Source organism: Sapajus apella, unplaced genomic scaffold, assembly GCF_009761245.1.
Source record: "Sapajus apella isolate SASKATOON/1434 unplaced genomic scaffold, GSC_monkey_1.0 scaffold11, whole genome shotgun sequence".
In the NCBI taxonomy this organism is placed as follows: Eukaryota; Metazoa; Chordata; class Mammalia; order Primates; family Cebidae; genus Sapajus; species Sapajus apella.
Window position 1 is genome coordinate 7895974 of NW_022436951.1, and position 19895 is coordinate 7915868.

General features: G+C 37.1%; 1 protein-coding gene across 2 annotated transcripts in view; it reads right to left on the reverse strand.

Annotated features, from left to right (window-relative positions):
* Positions 1-269: 269 nt before the first annotated feature.
* Positions 270-19895, reverse strand: part of TTC23L (tetratricopeptide repeat domain 23 like) — a 46432-nt gene continuing 26806 nt past the window's right edge. The window contains exons 5-9 of one of the 2 annotated variants that reach the window (XM_032278990.1): positions 17703-17859; positions 16204-16329; positions 13716-13893; positions 11769-11877; positions 270-462 (exon numbers count right to left, since the gene is read on the reverse strand). In XM_032278990.1, coding sequence (XP_032134881.1) covers positions 314-462; positions 11769-11877; positions 13716-13893; positions 16204-16329; positions 17703-17859 — 719 coding nt within the window. In that variant the 3' untranslated portion in view covers positions 270-313. Of the gene's footprint in view, positions 463-10939; positions 11878-13715; positions 13894-16203; positions 16330-17702; positions 17860-19895 lie in introns of those variants that run through there. The other variant, XM_032278989.1, reaches the window with a different exon arrangement.

Here is a 19895-nt window from a genome sequence, read left to right on the forward strand (position 1 = left end):
AAGTTGATAGAGAATTGTTAGAAGCAAACATACAGCTGCAAGTTTTCTTTTGCCATCAATATCTATTCCCTCTAAAATATTTTGAGCCTACTGTGCAGTTTTCGAGTATAAACTAAACCTTGTTGGAGAGAGTTGCTCAGTTTCATCAAAAGAATGAAAACAATTTGCAAAAAAAAAAAATCCTTTAATGCTAACAAGTAATGAAACAATGTTGTTCTTGCCTAGTTTTATCTAGGACTTATCTGATCTCCAGCATCTGAATTATAAGATCAAAAATGCTATTGTGATCTAATAAACAAATTAGCAATTCTGTTTATGCACTGATTATATTTACCTGTTTTTTGCCATTTTGGACAAGCCATTTGCAAAATTCTGCAATGGTGCTCAGGGTTTCAAAATCCTCTGAGCCCAGTGTTGCTCCATATGCATTGATACTTTTTATGAAATATATCTCAGCAGCATCTGGAAAAATGGAAACAATTATTTAAGACAAGCTGCTAACCTTTACAAGTGTCTAATATCAGCTTTGGCTCACTTGACATTTTCATGCTTAAAGTCCACGCTTGTTCTCATTCCAGGTCTCAGAAGGACTCTTTAAAAGTCTAAGATGTGATTTAATGGCATCAGATAATGTTGTGATTTTTATTCTCCTTATGAAATGCATGGAATTTTTCGTAGGAAAAAAAAAGTTTCTGTCTAAATAGTCTCATGCTAATACTACAAATAACTACCATATTGAACTCCCAGGTATACTGCAAGAATATATTTTTAGCTAAGTTAAACTCTGATAAGGATTAATGTTTACTGAGGTTCCTGTTTTTTGGGGGGTGTGGGAGGGAGTAAGTTGGGATTTTTTTTTTGAGCTGGAGTTTCCCTCTTGTTGCCCAGGCTGAAGTGCAATGGTATGATCTCAGCTCCCCCCAACCTCTGCCTCCCAGGTTCATGCAATTCTCCTGCCTCAGCCTCCTGAGTAGCTGGGACTACAGACATGCACCACCACGCCTAGATAATTTGGTATTTTTAGTAGAGATAGGGTTTCTTCATGTTGGTCAGGCTGGTCTCAAACTCCTGACCTCATGTGATCCGCCCGCCTCAGCCTCCCAAAGTGCTGGGATTACAGGCATGAGCCACCAAGCCTGGCCAAGTTGTGATTTTATAAGTACTTTAAATATATACTTGTTATTGCTTGAAAGTTTAATTTTAATGCAGTGTCTTTCCAAACATAATATATGTTTATGTTATATCAATCTATAAAATACATAGAAACAATGGGAAAATTTTGCCAATACCATATTTTCTTTGTGTGTAAACTTACAGAATACAAGTGCAATTGTGTTCAGCTTTTAGGGTATCCATCACTCAACGTACATTGTACCCATTAATTTCTCATCGTCCACCCCCCATCACACCCTTATGAGTCTCCATTATCTATCACTGCACTAAGTCCATGTGCACACATTTTTTAGCACCCATTTATGGGTGAGAACCTTGATACTTGACTTTCTGTGTCTGGCTTGCTTCACTTAAGATAATGACTTTCAGTTCTATCCATTTTGCTGTAAAAGGCATGATTTCATTCCTTTTTATGACTGAATAGTATTCTATTGCGTATATATACCAAATTTTCTTTATCCAATCATCCATTGATGAATACTTAGATTGATTCTATATCTTTGCTATTGTGAATAGTGCCATGATAAACATACAAGTGCAGGTATCTTTTTGATATATACATTTCTTTTCTTTGGGTAGATGCCTAATAGTGGGATTCCTGGATCAAATGGTAGTTCTATTTTTAGTACTTTGAGAAATCTCCGTATTGTTTTCCATAGAGGTTAATTTCCATTCCCACCAACACTGTATGAGAGTTCCCTTTTCTCTGCAACCTCACCAACATCTGTTATTTATTTTTTGTCTTTTTCTTAATAGCCGCTCTGACTAGGGTAAGATGATTTCTTATCTATACTGTCTTGATTTCTGTGGCTTTTTTAAAGTAAGTCTTGAAGTTGGGTAGTGTCAGTCCTCCAACTTTGTTCTCCTTCACTGTTGTTGGTTATTCTGGCCTCTCATGTGATCTTCAGAATCAGTTTGCCAATATCCAAGAAATAACTTGCTGAGATTATTGGAATTGAGTTGAATCTATAAATCAAGTTGGAAGAACTGACATCTTGACTATTGAATCTTTTTATTCATGAACATGGAATAGATATTAAATGAAGAGATCTTAGTTTAATTCTTTGATTTCTCTTGTTTTCTTTTTTTTTTTTTTTAGATGAGGTTTCACTATGTTGCCCAGGCTGGTCTCAAACTCCTGAGCTCAAGCAACTTCCTACCTCAGCCTCCCAGTAGCTAGGACTACAGGAACACACCACAATACCTGGCTAGTTCTTTGATTTCTTGTATCAGAGTCTTGTAGTTTTTCTCACATATATTTCATAAATATTTTGCTAGATTTATACCTAATTATTTCATTTCTTGGAGTGCTAATGTAAATGGTATTTTTTGAAATTTTAAATTTTACTTATTTCGTTGCTGGTATATAGGAAAGTATTGACTTCTGAATATTAGTATCCTGAATCTTTTCTAAAATCACTTATTAATTCCAGTTTTTTCATTGATTCTTTCAAATTTTCTAATCAGACAATAATGTCATCTGCAAATAAAAAGTTCTATTTCTTCCTTCACAAATATTATAGTATATTTTTGTTGTTGTTGTTTTATTTTTTGAGACAGAGTCTCACTCTTTCCCCAGGCTGGAGTGCAGCGGCATGATCTTGCCTCACTGCCACCTCCACCTCCCAGGTTCAAGGTTCAAGTGATTCTCCTGCCTCAGCCTCCTAAGTAGCTGGGACTGCAGGTGCACACCACCACACTTGGCTAATTTTTGTATTTTTGGTAGATATGGGTTTTCACTATGTTGGCCAGAATGGTTGATCTTCTGACCTCGTGATCTACCTGTCTTGGCCTCTCAAAGTGCTGGGATTTTGGGCATCAGCCACTGCACCCGGCCTATAGTATAGTTTTTATTTCCTTTTCTTATCTTATTGCACTAGCTAGGTCTTCCATTATGATGGTGATGATGGTGAAAAGGAACAGTGAGCGGAAACTGCCTTGTTCCCAGTCTTAATAGGAAAGCTTCTAGTTTTTCATCATTAAGAATTATGGTGTTGGCCAGGCACAGTGGCTCACACCTGCAATCCCAGCACTTTGGGAGGCCAAGGTGGGAGGATAACCTGAGGTCAGGAGTTTGAGATCAGCCTGGTCAACATGGTAAAACCCCATCTCTACTAAAAATACAAAAATTAGCCAGGCACAGTGGCAGGTGCCTGTAATCCCAGCTACTCAGGAGGCTGAGGCAGGAGAATCACTTGAATCTAGGAGGCAGAGGTTACAGTGAGCCAAGATGGTGCCACTGCACTCCAGCCTGGGGACAGAGCGAGACTCCATCTCAAAAAAAAAAAAAAAAAAAAAAAAAAGAAGAAGAATGGTGTTAGCTGCAGGTTTTTTGTAGATGTGACTTATCAGGTTGAGGAAATCCCCCTATATTCCCAGTTTGCTGAGAGTTTTTATCATAAATCAGTGTTAGATTCACCCAAATGCTCTTTCTGCATCTATTGATATGATCATGTGATTTTTCTTCTTTAGCCTATTGGTGTGATGCATTGATTGATTTTCAAATGCTGGACTGGCCTTGCATATCTGGGATCAATTCCAATTGGCTGTGGTGTATAATTCTTTTTATATATTGATGGATTGAACTTGCTAATGTTTTGTTAAGGATTTTTACCTCTATGTTCATGAGAGATATTGATCTGTAGTTTTCTTGTAAAGTCTTTGTCTAATTTTGGAATTAGGGTAATGTTGGCTTCATAGATTGAGTTAAAAATAGTTATTCTGCTTCTATCTTTTGGAAGAGATTGTCAAGAAATTGTTATATGTTTTGTAGTATTCACTAGTGAAACCACAGGAGATTGTTATTATTGATTCAATTTCTTTAAAAGAAATAGGTCTATTCAAATGGTTTAGTTTTTCTTATGTGAGTTTTGGCAAATTGTGTCTTTCATGAGAGATTGACCTATTTCATCTAGGTTATTGAATTTGTGAGCCTAGAGTTTTTCATAGTATTCCTTTATTGTCCTTTTCATATGTCCATTGAATCTATAGTGATGTCACCTGTTTCATTTCACATAATAGGAATTTGTGTCCTGCCTTTTTTCCTTAGGTTTATCAATTTCATTGATCTATTCAAAGAATCGACTTTTGGTTTTGTTTTCTTCATTGACTTCCTGTTTTCAATTTCATTCATATCTACTATAATTTTTATTATTTCTTTTCTTCTTACTTTGGAATTAACTTGCTCTTCTTTTTCTAGCTTCCTAAGGTAGAAATTTAGATTACTGATTTTAGATCTTTTTCTAATATACAGATTTAATGCTATAAATATCCCTCTAAGTACTACTTTTGCTGCATCCCACAAATTTTTACATTGTTTTCATTTTCAAAAAATGTTAATTCAAAATATTTTAAAGTTTCTCTTGAGATTTCTTCTTTAACCCACACATTTAGATATGTGTAGTTTAATCTCCAATTATTTTGGGATTTTTCCAGGTATGTTTCTGTTGTTGATTTGTAGTTTAATTCCATTGTTGTCTGAGAGCAGACATTGTGTATTTTCTATTCTTTTAAATTTGTCAGGGTGTGTTCTATGACCCAGAATGTGGTCTTCATGGTGAATGTTCCATGTGAGCTTGAGATGAATGTGCATTATGCTATTGTTTGGATGGAGTAGTCAATACATGTCAATTATATCAAGTTAATTGATGGTGAAGTTGAGTTCTTTTATGTCCTTACTGATTTTCTGCCTATGTATCTGTCCATTTCTGATACAAAGGTGTGATGGTTAATATTGAGTGTCTTGATTGGATTGAAGGATGCAAAGTATTGATCTTTGTTGGTTGTGGCTGTGAGGGTGTTGCCAAAGGAGATTAACAATAGAGTCAGTGGGCTGGGAAAGGCAGCCCCACCCTTAATCTGAGTGAGTACAATCTAATCAGCTGCCACCATGGCTAGGATAAAAGCAGGCAGAATGTGGAAAGACTAGACTGGCTTAGCCTCCCAGCCTACATCTTCCTGCCCTAGAACATCAGACTTCAAGTTCTTTAACTTTGGGACACAGACTGGCTTCCTTGCACCTCTGCTTGCAGACTGCCTATTGTGAGACTTTGTGATCACGTGAGGTTAGTACTCTTTAATAAACTCCACTTTATATATATATATATATATATATATATATATATATATATATATATATCCTATTAATTCTTTCCTTCTAGAGAACCCTAATACAAGGGGTGTTAACGAGTACAACTATTATAGTGAATTCATCTATTTCTTCTCACAGTTCCATCAGTTTTTGCCTCAAATATGTTGAAACTTTTGTTAGGCACATACACATTAAGGATTGTATGCCTTCTTGGAGAACTGACCCCTTTATCATTATGTAATACCCCTCTTTATACCTGATAACTTTCCTTGCAATAAGTTTGCTTTGGCTGAAACTAATATAGGTACTCTTTCATTCTTCTGATTAATGTTAGTGTAGTATATCTGTCTCCATCCATTTCCTTTTAAGCTATGTGTGTCTTTATATTTAAAGTGGATTTATGGTAGATAACATATAGTTGGGCCTTGTTTTTTGATCTGCTCTGAAATCGTTCTTTAAATTGATTTAGACCACTGATGTTTAAAATTTTTGTTAATATAGTTGGATTAACATTTACTGCATTGTTGCTTTTCTATTTATTGTCCTTTTTCTTTGTTCCTATTTTTGTCTTTCACTCTTTTTCTGCCTTTTGTGGTTTTACTTTTTAAATTTTTTCTTTTTTTTAATAGACAAGATTTCATTCTTCTCCTACACTGGAGTGCAATGGTGTGATCATAACTCGCTGCAGCCTTGAACTCCTGAGCCCAAGCAGTCCTCCCACCTCTGCCTCCTGAGTAGCTAGAGTTACAGGCACAAGTCACTGCACCCAGCTCCTTTTGTGGTTAAATAGAGCATTTCATATTTCAGTTTCTCTTTTTAGCATGTCAGTTACTTTTTTTTTTTTTTTTTACTCTTTTTAGTGATTGCCCTGGAGTTTTCAATACACAATTATTCCAAGTTCACTTACAAATAACACCATATAGTACCTTAGAATACAAAATAATCCTAATCCTCACCTTCTGCTCCTAATCATGGTTGACATTCATTTACATGAAAATACATAATTGAATACACTGTTGCTATGATTTTGAACAAACTGTTATTTGTTAGATTAAGAATAGGATGGCTGGGCGAGGTGGCTCACACCTGTAATCACAGTACTTTGGGAGGCTATGGTGGGTGGATTGCCTGAGGTCATGAGTTTGAGACCAGTCAGGCCAACATAGTGAAACCTCATCTCTACTAAAAATACAAAAAAAAAAATTAGCCAGTCATGGTGGTGTGTACCTGTAATCTCAGCTACTCAGGAGGCTGAGGCAGGGGAATTGCTTGAACCAGGGAGGTGGAGATTGCAGTGAGCTGAGATCACGCACTGCATTCCAGCCTGGGCAACAGAGGGAGACTCTGTCTCAAAAAAAAAAGAATAGAAAAAATGAGTTTTTTATTTTATGATCACATTTATTCTCTAGTGCGCTTCCTTTCCTTATGTATATATGAGTTTCTATACAATTTTCCTTCTCTCTGAAGAACTGCTTTTAACATTTCTTTAAGGCATGTCTATGGTACTGGTTCCTGTGGAGACAGATTTCTACTTTGGTACACTGTGATTCCTTTATTTGCTGTCTCTCCAATTTGTGGGGCACTGGTTTGCTGTGTGACCTCAGTTCTCTATGACAGATCTAAGAGGAGTTAATTTTTCATTTTGCTTTTTACTTGTTGTTTGGATGCAGTGATGACTTCCAAACTTCTTATATACCAGACCAGAAACCAGAAGTTTTTGCTCAGATTTTAGTGCTTATTATTTTTAATCTGCATTCCTGGGGTTCACTCCTATGTCTGCATAGCTTAATGTTGACCCACTGATTTGGGCAGAAATTATACTTAACTACCTTCAGGCTATATGTTGCCCATCCTGTCAATTGATCTGTATGTAGGCGAAAATATATTCCAAACTCTTGCAAATTTTGTCTTCTTTGGTTGTGACTCTTTATTAGGCTCTCAAATATCCCCCTGCACATGTATGTAGTTTTGTGGATATCCAGGGATGTGTGGAGACCTCATTTAGCCCTTTTGTGGTCTCCCCGTTAAAATTTCTGATGCCACTCACACCAACCAGAACAGCAACTTCAGGCTAGAGTCAACATACAGGCTTTCCTCTTTGTATTCCCTTCAGAGTTTGCCCCCTTTATCTGATAAACCTGTGGGATTTTATTCCTTTCATCAAATTAAGTCTTTCTCCAATGCCAGCAAAGCTGCCAGTTCTCTTGTGTATCCCATGCCAATAAAATTGCAATTCTCATGGATTGACCTGGGGTAGTGGATGGAAGCAGCCCTAGGCAGGAGGGCCACCGATTTTCTCTTTACTCAAAGCTGTAGCAGTTTTTTCAAAATAAATGCTTTTCAATTTATTCTCTTTATCTGCTTCCAGCACTATCAAATAGTTGTTTACGACCATTTGATTCAGTTTGTGTGACTGTACGTATGTGTGAATATGATTCACAGACCTCTTCACAATGCCATAGTTTCTCTTTACATTTTTACATTTTGATGAAATCTTACTTTGTAGTTTAATGTTTACCCAATGTAACTATAAACAATAGTATTATTTTTTGTGCCCTAAAAATGCCACTTAGTTTTTCCTTAATACTTTTTAAAAATTAACCTTGATATCTACAGATCTAGTCCAGTCCTTTTAACAACTACAAACTTCCACATAGTATTCACTACATACGAATACATCAAATTTTCCTTTTACTTATCGTTACATATTTAGGTTATTTTTTACAATTACAGTGATACAGTGAGCATCTTTATTCATGTTTCCTTTTAAATTTTACTAGACATGGCCAGGCGTGGTGGCTCATGCCTATAATCCAAGCACTTCAGAGGCCAAGGCAGGCGGATCACCTGAGGTTGGGAGTTCAAGACCAGCCTGACCAATATGGTGAAACCCCGACTTTATATTAAATAATAAAAAAAAATTTACTAGATATTATCAATTTAGTCTCCAAATTTCATATCAATTTACACTCACTCTTACTACTTATGAATAAACAGACCCATTTACTCATAATTTGCCAACTGCTATATATTTTTAAATTTTAAAAATGTTCACATAGGTTGAGTGAAATTTTAATCTTGCATTTTTAAAGATACATATCATTTTAAGATGTGTGACATCCTGCCAAATTGCTCTCCAGAGTTTTTATCAAATGTTCTTATCAATTCTGATGTTATCATATTTTAAATTTTGACAATTTGGTAGACAGAGTAACTTTGCTTTTACTTTTTAATTACTAGTATGATTGAAACTTTTTCCATATGAATTTTGGCCTTATTTATTATTTTTAGAGACAGGGTCTTACTGTATTGTCCAGGTTATAGTGCAGTGGCACACTCATAGCTCATTGCAGACTCAAACCCATGGCTCAAGCAATCCTCCCATCTCAGCCTCCTGAGTAGCTAGGACTATAGGTACGTGCTACCACACTCAGCTATTTTTTTTTTTTTTCCTTTGTAGAGACGGGCTCTCACTATGTTGCCCAAGCTGGTGTAAATTCCTGGCTTCAAGTGATCTTCTCACCTTGGCCTCTGTATTTATTTTTTATCCAGGGCTTGATACTTTTTTAAAACCTATTTTTTTCTATGTAAATGTAAATGTTAGCTCTTACATTTAGGCCAATGATCCATTATTAATGTTTGTGTATGGCATAAGAGTTCAATTTTTTTTTTTTTTGCATGTGGTATCCAGTTATTCCAATATCATTTCTTGTAAAGACTATCCTTTCCATACTGAATTACTTTTGCACATTTATCAAAAATTAATTGGTCATAATTATACGGGTCTATTTCTGTACTCCATTGTTTTCTGATGACTCTGATCTCTGTGTCTGTCCTTTCACAATATATCACATTCTCTTGATTAGTGCTTCATAGTAAATCTTAAAATCAGGTATTATGATTCCTCCAACTGTATGCTTTCCCAAAACCATTTTAGCTATCCCAATTTCTTTGCTTTTCCATACAAATTTTAGAGTCATATTGTCTATTTTTACAAATGCTTCTGTTGGGATTTTGACTGTAATTATGTTAAATCCACAGATCAATCTTGGAAGACTGATATCTTTACTATATTGTCTTCCAATCCATACATAGCATGTCTATTTATTTAGGTAATCTTTAATTTAGTTTTGTAGTTTTCAGCACACAAATACTGTACATATTTTGATAAATTTATACCTAAATATTTCATGTGCAGGGATGGGGCTACTGTGATTTTTTTTAAATTTTTGTTTCCAGTTGTTCATTGCTACTATGTAGGAATACAATTTAAGTTTTGTGCATTGATCTTGTATCCTGTGGTCTGGTTAAACTTAAACATATTAGTACTAGGATTTTTGTAGATTATTTGGCATTTTCTTCAGAGACAATCATTTTGACAGCAAATAGGGACCATCATATTTTTCTTGCTTTCTTGCATTTGCTGGACTTCTTCTAGTACTATGCTGAATAGGAGTAGTGAGAGTGAACATTCTTACCTTGTTCTTGATCTTATGGGGTAAAATAGCCACCACTAAGCATGAAATTGTTGTAGGGTTTTTGCATATGCCTTTTATCAGATTAACGAAGTTCCCTTCCATCATGAATGGATGTTAAATACTGTCAGATGCTTTTTCTGCAACCACTGACAAAATCATGTGCTTTCTATGACTGGACTGTTAATATGGTAGAGGTACACTGACTGAGATTTGAATATTAAACCGGTGTAACATCCTCAAAAAAAACTTCACTTGATCGCTGTCTGTGATCACACCACCCTAAACACGCTGGACATCATTTGACCATGGTATGTTGTTTATACATTGCTATATATTTTGTTGCTTTTTTAAACTATGTACATGAAAGGTCTTGATCTGTAGCTGTCTTTTTTTTTTTCTTGTAATGTTTTTGCAGAGTTTTGATATCAGGTCATGCTGGCCCCATAAAATTAGAAAGTGTTCTCCTCTTCTATTTTCTGAGAGAGATTATGCAGAATTGGTATTATTCCTTCTTTAGATGTTAAATAGAATTCCCTGGTGAAATCATCTGGGCCTGGAGATTTCTTTCTTAAAAGATTAACTACAAATTCATTAAAAAGAAATAGTTATGGGTCTATCCAGGTTATCTGTTCATCTTGACTACATTGTTTTTAATTTTAATTATGGTACTTTGTGACAAATAAAAATGTTAGACATTTTTGTAATTAAATCTATCAAACTATTCTTTTATGGTATGTCTTTGTGTGCTTAGAAAAGTTCTTTCCTCCAATTTTTAAAAATATTTTAGCATTTTTATTCCAGTACTATATTTTCTTCTAGTTAATTTACATTTTTTGTTTTGATGCATAAAATGTTAATCCATCTGGAATTTAATTTAGTGAATGAGGTAATAAAAAACTCTTTATTTTTAAAATTAAAAATTAGTATATAAGAAAAGAATAAGGTGGCCTTGAAATCTCTCAACTCTATAAACATAAACATTTTTTTAAAAAAAGCTAAAATTTGTATATATTCACAGATTAAATTTCTTATGACCACAAGACTACTTTTAAAAAGCTCAAGTATACATGGAGATATATACTGTGAATATAGACGAGGAAATCTTAAAAGGAGAAAAATGATTAGCTGAAAAACAAAGAATCAGGAACTCTTCAATGGATATTTATGTTTAAGAAAGTAATTAAAAGATCAAAACTTCTGCAAATTGAAAAAAAATGTTTATTTAATGACATGGGGAATACAAGCATTGAAAAAAGTAGGATGCAAAGCTTTCTCTATAATTCTATCCTTCTCTCTAACTGGAAAATAACATACACAAAAAGGTTACATTTATAAGCAGAGAAAATAGGCATTTTTAAAAATGATCAAGTTACATTATTCATGGAGCCTAAATTCCTCCTGACAGGCCATTGAATCCATCAGTGTCCATTAATCTGATCAAGCCAGCAGAGAATGATACATTGTCCTCCCTTGCTGGTTCATTTGTGTCTCTCCCAAAGCCACCCACTTTCAAAAAGATGACCTTGCCAGACAAAGAACTATTGTTGAAGCATAAATTAATCAGTTGGTTTTCTCTGGAACCCGTAGTATCTAACTATTGAACATGGGTCAAGAAAATTCTTCTAACAAACATTCTCTCTTGTAAGCCAGAGTAAAAGAGTCAAGGAGACTGAAAGTGGAGGAGGGGACAGGGAGCCATTTATCACTGAATTTTCTCATCAGCTAATACTGCACAGGCCACATTCATAGTGTGTGAATTCTACTAGTTAGGAAGGCGAATCTTTTGAGATTCAAAATAAATAAAGGATATAGAAATCAGATGATTTATTTGTTTCTGACATCCCAACAAATGTGAAGATATAGTATCAGGTCTAAATTAATGTGTAATTTATTTTGCATGAGACTGTGACCAACCTAATCTTTCCATTACAGGAATAAATAGATGATTAGAATCTCAGACTATATGCCAATGTACTTTCCTCATGTGACTGAAAAATGATAACTTCAAGGCTATCTCTTTTACCTACCCCTGTGCTGGGCCTCTCCAGACATGGCATAAGCTTTGGCCAGTAACACACTCGTTTCTGCAGTTTTGGGGCTGACTTCAGTGAACAAAGAAACACAGATAGAATGAGCCTGGAATAAAGAAAGTCATGACAAGGTAAGTAACCCAATGACAGTGTTCATTGTAGATTCAGATGAGAAGTGAGCTTGAGTCCCAGCTCTGCCACTTCCTAGCTCTGAGTCTTGAGAAAGTAATTTCACTTTCATTTGTAGAAGGAATATATAATTGCCACTGATTAGGGTTTGGGAAAGATTAAGTGAGATGGTATATGCAAACCACAGGGCATGGTACCCATCACATGGTAAGTCCTCAATAAATGTTAGCTAGTATTATTTTTATAAGATTTCATACCAAAATAAAGTCATAACCTTAGCTCAGTCTCACTGGACTGAACTCCAGTCTTGAAGCCAGTCTTGGAAATTTAAATCATGGATAATGAGAATCGTATTTGCTACAAAAAGTTGTTGTAAACATTAAATAAATTAATATATGTAAAGTGGTTAGAAAACCACCCAGCATATAGTAAGCACTAAAAAAGTGTTATATTTTATATTATTTGTGCTAAAATGGAAGGAGTAACACTTAGAAAAGAGAAAGAAACATTTAAGTCCACATCCACCAGCAACAAAAAAAAACACATGTGCTTAATATTTCACAGGCCAAATACTGTGAGGTGTTTCAAAGAGCTGAAGGGATTATCACAGAAGACTTTGGAGCCAAGACACAGAGCAGAGTTGTTGTAAGTACAGGCTGTAGAGTCAAATTTGGAGTTCAAATCCCTGCTTTACTATTTGTTAGCTATACAATGTCAGCTGAGTTAGTTATATAACTCTTTGTGCTTCTGGGGTCATCCTTAAAATGAGATAAAACAATAATGGTATCTACTTTATAGAGCTATTGTACAGATTAAATGAATCAATATATCCTCTAGGGCACTTAGAAAAAGCATTCCATGAATTTTAGCTCTTATCTTTTGGGAAACACTGATATTCATTGTTTTATTCATTCTGATCTGACCACTGCTTTAAGAAAGTCTGGAACACAAAAACCAGACTGGCTTTCTCTGTAAGCAGTGGACTCCCTGCCTTCAGAGTAGCATTCTCTGACATCTCTCCACTGTGTGATGTTTATAATTGTGGATTGTCAGATTGTTTGCAATGCCTTTTCTTCAGAATGTGTTTTCATGTATACTATTAGATTGCATTGCACCTTTTCTATGATACAGGATATCCAGTATTTTGATGGGTTTGTCACTGTGGGAGATACTTGAAGCCACAGGCAGCATTCTCCTTTGGAAGAGAGAAAAAGTGAATTTAGCAGCTTCAAGTACATGATACATAAAAGTACTCTAAACTGTTACCATATGGTAGACTCAACATTCCTTCCTATGTTTTATTTTGTTTTCCCCTGGGCATTTGCCTAGTTAGTTACCTCCAAGTGAAACACCCTTTTGCTAGTTTAACCTTAGGTTTGGAAATATAATCAACTAGACTGGTTTAAAGTATACATGACAGCATTACCCTACAATACCATGATTTTCATTTAAAAGGTCCTTTGTTTTTGCTGAAGATTAAAATTTGGCTGCCCCTCTGTCTTCTTTCCTTGGAGGAGATTCACACTTTGCTTCTTTTCCTGGCACCAACAGAGATGATAATGGGTACCTGGGACGGGGAAGCGCTGTCTGCATATCAAATGACATAGTACTTTCACCCACCTGAGTCAGTGTTCTCTGCCCTGGTCATTTAAAGTTTGATCAAGGTCTCTTAGGTGGATCCGGAGGAAAGTGAGGGTTAAAATAGAATCAATTATACCCCTTGTTCTTCTGAGAAGTCCATGCTTCCCTGCCCCTGAGAACCAGGCCTGGGGCCAAACAAGGCGATCTAGCCTGGGCTCCGGCCAACCCACCGACCTGCTGCAAGTACTGGATGGCCTGGTTGTGGTTCTTCCTCAGCTGCTCAATCTGAGCAGTTTCCTCGTACAGGCTGATCAGATCTGATGTCCTATCACTCTTGGCAGCAATCACATCGCCAATTGCCTTTTCAAAGTATGCCAGAGCTAGGTTCAGCCGGTGGATGGCCAAGGAGGCTCTGCAAGAAAAGGGATTAAAGTAGAAAGCCACCAAGAGGCCGCTTACTTTGCAGACACAAAAGGAAATGATTCCAAGAATTAAAGAATTTGGCCTTCACAAGCCCATCATCTTTGTAGCTGGCTCAAAACTCCAGCCTTGCTGAAATAAACTCCAATTATCCTGCATTTTATCCATCAGATTCCACTGATGACCACTCATTAAACCCACTACTATGTTGTATTATTGTCTAATTTTTTAAAAAAGCAAATGGAAAAAATGGCTTCCAGGAATTCACAAGATGGGATAATTTACCCATAAACATAGACTTTCTAAAATCAAAATAAAATTTTATTACCTCGGGTTCCCTTTCTTTCAGGCCAAATAAAGTTTTTGCTTTGTTTTGTTTAATTTAATTTGGCCTATTCCTCCTTAGCTAAAAATGAGAGGGGATAGAAAAAAAAATGTAAATATTCCATAAATTATAGTATATCATACAATAAAATACTTCAGAGACATTAAAAGTCATGTTTTCTTTTTAGACAGATATGGGGAGATATTAAAATATGCTAAAAGGAAAAAGATATAAAACTGTACTTCAAATGTGATCCACATAAAGATATAGTTATCGATATCCATATATATCTGTCCAAAATGTTCATAGCAGTTATGTCTGTGTGGTGGAATCACAATTAGCTTTTTTATTCTTCATACCTGTCTGTATTTTCAAATTTTCCACAACAAAGTTGGAAATATAATTTTTTTAAATGAGGATAAAACAGTATCTCTTGGAGGTTTATTTTTCCAGAGGCAGCAAGGCAAAATGAGAGCATGGATAGTTCAAAGCTGGTTCTAGTAGTTATTAGCTTTATCACACTCTACAAGCCTACATTTCCTTCTAAATAAAGCAATTGAGTATATCTATATTGCAAGGCTGCTGTGAAGAATATTAAGTGTAAAATCACCTAACATATAGCAGATATATAATCAATATTCCTTCTTCCTCACTCCAATCTTTGTATTCCTAAGTTGAATTAAAAATATATGTGTGAGTCAGGTGTGGTGGTGTCTGCCTATAGTCTCTGCTACTGAGGCGGTTGAATCCAGGAGTTCAAGGTTTCAGTGAGTTCTGATTGCACCCTGCACTCCAGCCTGAGTGACAGAGTGAAAAGCTATCTAAATGAAAATAATAGAAATACATATCCTTATCGGCTGTGGTGACGACTGAGTGAAATAAATTATGTAAAGCACTTAGAACAGTGTCTAGTATGTAGTTATACTTAGCAGGCACTCCAACACTTAGAACAGGATATGCATAAAAAAGGTACTCAATAAATACTGGAGAATGGATGAATCAAATGAGCACCAGAGCTTTTCTGAAAAAGGAATAAGGCTATCTTTCACATAAGGCAGAAGAAACTTTAGGCCCTATGTGACAGGAGTAGACATTCACCAGACTCTAATTTATGGCCCTATGGACTTAAGTCATAGTTTGATTTAGTTCTGGACATTCCAGGATCTCCCCATTTCCCATTTGACTTCCAGATTCATGGTTGTTTAGAGAAGGCAGACATGACGCATGTATTTCATTTACTTACCATTCAGTCATATACAGTACCATGCCAAGTGCTTACAGTTTTGGAAACAGATTGCTTTCAAGGATGTAGAGATATTTGAAAAATCTAGGGAACAGTAAACTCTTTATTCTTTTTCTTCTAATAATCTGATGGGCCCACATTCATTTCTAAATATTCTGATTCTCAGAGGATCCCTAACTCAACAGCAAGACAGTTAAATCTTGTTCTGGCTTGAACAAATTCCATGAACTTTGTTTTCATATGGAACAGAACTTTCCTTTAAAATGTACATGCTGTGTGTAGCTTTCACAGCTTCCAGTTAATTGTCTTCATTACGTGTTCCTTCATCTAAAATGTCACATGTAGTGAAAAAATAGGTGGCAATTCAGAGAAAAACATAATCTTAGAGTAAGTTTGAGAGGCACGTATAAGGAAGACTAAGAGTTAATGAGTCCAGATCATGGATCCAACATTTACAAGCTATGCTGTCTTGGACAATTCATTTAACCTCGGCTTCAGTTGCCGTGACCCCCCTTCAATAAAATAATAATCGTACCAACTACCTCAGTGGCTGTTGTGAGGATTAAATGGGACAGTACACAAAAAACACAGTGTATGTGTTTGGTAAATATGAGCCTCTTTTATTATTATTTGAGTTTCTGGGGTTTTTTTGCTCTAAATATTTTTCTCCCTTATATCACGCAATTCCAGGACTCATTCATAAAAGTCTCAGCTTCTCCAAGCCCAGATCTTACCTGCCCAAAGCAAGTGTTAGGTCTTTCTCAGAGACTTCTGATTCACAAATACCTCCTTTATATAATTCTTTCAGCTCCTTCATGTTTCTCTTTGCCTTCTGCAGGTTGAAATAGGCTTCTCTGCCAGTGAAATAGTCAAGGAAAATGCCAAGCACTCAAACAAACTGCCACTGCACAGGAGCGCGTGATAAGGAAACAAAAGGGGCTCTTGGAAAAATGAAGCAATATTAAAAATGGGTATTTAACTATGTTCTCTATTTTCCATGTATTATGTTGTTAGGAAGGAAGAATGCTTTAGAAAAGGAACAGGGGCTTGGGTTTCCTGTGGTGGTTGCCTGAATCCAAGACTGGAGTAGGTAGGGAGTGTTTGCAGGAATGAACGGAAACTGTAAATTACACTCGATTTCCTTTAGAGGCATCTACTGCGTGACAATAGCTATTCATTCTTCCCAAGCCAATTCCTGTGAATGGCAAAAGAGAGGAACTAATTATGCTGAAAGGAACTTTCTGGGTCATTTAGAAAGTCCAAGCAAAGCGGGGTTTTGGCCAGAAGCAAATAGCAGAAAAGCAAAAACCCCCTTAATTCCCAAACATTCTTCTATTTTCCACATTTTCAATAGTCCCCTGCTAAGGGTATTACAGAAGAAGGCCACATATCAGATTTTACAAGTTTAGCATTAGGACCAAAAAAAGTAGAGAGGGGGATATGTGGAGAGGAGACTGGGGACACATGGGCTCAAAGAGTGCTCATGATGATTTGTGAGCATCAAATGCCCTTAATATCTTTCCAGTGGAGATGGTACGAAAGGTTGTCAAAATCCCAAGTTCTGAGGAAGGGCACCTATAACAGTCCCCCTCTGGGGATTTAGAGAACTACTTGTTTTGTCTATTTTGCTTGGCCTCCAGCCTCATGGGCAGTATCCCCAAGTGCATTTCAAAAAACTAAAATAATCAAGAGTCAGCTTAATCAGTGGTTTTGGGCTACGCATTATAATCACTGGAGGGCTCTAAAAAATTTCAATGAACAGATGTGCCTCAGAGCTACTCAGTCAAAATCTTTGGGGTAGGAACAGATAGCAGAAATTCTTAAAGCTCCCCAGGGGATTAAAATGTGTGACCTACTTTGCCAAACTGTGCTTTAAATTACCATCCATTCTCTTCATCCCTACACCACCACCACAGCCTCATCCTCACTGCTAATACTGATTTTCTTGGGTGCTGAATGAAGAGCAGAACAGACTCAGAAAATCTTCGACTGGCTAGGTGATGTGTCGCTAATGGAACCCCTTCCATGGCTCAATACAGAGCTTATATGAACAGACACAGGAAGAGAATACACACCCTTTAAGATGGAGAAGAGAGGGTTGTGGAGGGCCTGGATGTTGGAATAGATCTATGAGGCCTTGGTTCCATCTCCCACCCTACTGTATGAAATGACCCATCTGGCATGTGTGGCCTGTGGCCCCAAACACTAAATTCAACTGGGAAGGGAAGGATATCGGTTCTGCAGGAGCCAGGCCACCCCTAGAGTGTAGTACAGCATAACCAGAGCTTCCAGGATTTCCTCTTTCTCCTTATCTGAGGTCGTATTTGCCTTCCAGGTCAACAGTGTATTCTTAGCGGATGCAGCATGTTTTTTGGCCTGAACTGGGAGGCCTAGGGGAGTTAAAGGGTAGGTAGCAAGAAGACAGACATTAAAAAGGCATGCTTCAGTCAAAAACATTCCTGGGAGGGGGTAAAATGGGCAGTGCGGTTGTCATATGGTCTATAGTATTGGTTCCTAAATTTGACTGTGAATCAGAATTATCTGAAATGCTTGTAAAGAATATAGATTCCCGGGCCCCACCCAAGACCTACTGAGTGGGGAATCTCTAGAGAAGTGGGGTCCAGGAATCTCTGATTTTAATCTGTACCACAAGTGGTTCTTATTCAGTCCTCTCAACATTAACTTTCAGACCTCAGTTTGGAACTCAAGATAGAGACAGGAATTGAAGGTAAGTATCCTATTCCTGATTCTGCCACTAATGCCATGTGACCTTTTCAACCCACAAAGCTTCTCCATCCTCCAATTGTTGAACAACAATAATAATTACAGAAGCTGCCCTTACCAAACACATGGAGATAGTCCAGGAACGAAGGAGGTTATGCCATAGAGTGCTATGCGTTGAGCTTTCAGAAAAGGCATTCTATAAATACAAGGGCTTATGAATGCAATTACTTCCATCTGGGGATTTTTTTTTCCAATCTAAGATGAATCTGGTGATACTAATTGGTCATAAAACACCCATAAAAAGAATGCAATTGCTAAATGCAGTGAGGTCCCAAACTAAGAAGACAAAGGCAAGGCCAGACCCCAGCTAGACAGAACTGGTGGGGTTTTTCCCCTTGTTTTCTTTCCTTTTCCTTTTCATTTTTTTGTTGTTTGATTTTTTAGATTAAAAAATACAAACCCTTGTGTCAAGGGCTGAGTTTTGATAGACTGCGGTGAGGGAGCTTCTCTGCTACATACAAAACCCTAAGCCAGAGGCAGGTCATCTAATGATTTCGCACCAGGTTCCCCTCAAATATGCATTGCATGAAGGGTGAAGGGGCAGCCCCCTTTCCAGCCACATCTCATTTCTTTTTCCCCTTGTTTTCTAACTAAAGGCTGGTATTCCTGGGCACTTAAATGAGCTGCTACTTGGCCAGTCAACAGAGGTAGACCTGGGAAGACTGAAAACAACGGGTAGGGTTCACTTTCAGTCCTCTCTATGTAGGCACCTAGGGACTGGTAAACATATTCACCCCTGCCAAGTGGGCCACCATGCCCCAAATCCTCACTTCATACCCCCTGCCCCAGTCCTGCTCAGCAAGCTGCCTTTGGCTCCTGAAGCCTAGTTTCACTCAATAGGTGCAAGTCAATGGCAATAAGGATACATTTAAAAGTTTGTCTTTGATACCTACAGCCCTCATGTGTTCTAAGTGCACCTCCTGAATGAGTTACAGCAATGAAAGGGAACAAGTTCTTGGGTCCTTAGAACTAAGTTCTAGATTCCTGGGCCCCACCCAAGACCTCCTGAGTGGGGGGAATCTCTAGAAGTGGGGTCCAAGAATCTCTAATTTTAATCCTGGGCCCCTCGGTGGGGTCCAGGAACCTAGAACTGTGTTCTAAGGACCTCCTGAATGAGTTACAGCAATGAAAGGGAACAAGGACTTCCCCGGGAAAGCTCTAAAGGTTACCCAGGTTCCTTTTCCCTTTTGCAGCCATCGTCTAAGCAGCAGTGGTCGGAATGAAGTTCAATCCTTTTGTGACTTCTGACCAAAGCAAGAACCATAAAAACAATTTCAAGTGCACCTTCTCAAATTCTTCAGATGGTGCAAGGACACTATAAAGGTCAGCAAACTGGCACAGTTATCCACATTTACCAGAAGAAATATGGCATCAATACTGACAGGGCGCAGCGGGAAAAGGCTAATGGCACAACTATCCATGTGGGCATTGACCCCACCAAGGCATTTATCACTAGGCTAAAACTGGAAAAGAAAAAAGGATGCTTGAGTGGAAAGCCAAATCTTACTTAGCAGGAATGAAAAATGGTAGATATAAGAAAGAAACATTTGAGAAGATGCAGGGGGTAAGTACCCCTTAATACACCTTTCATTAAAAACTGCAAAAATAAAAATAAATAAAGGTGATCCAGAGTCAAGAAGTC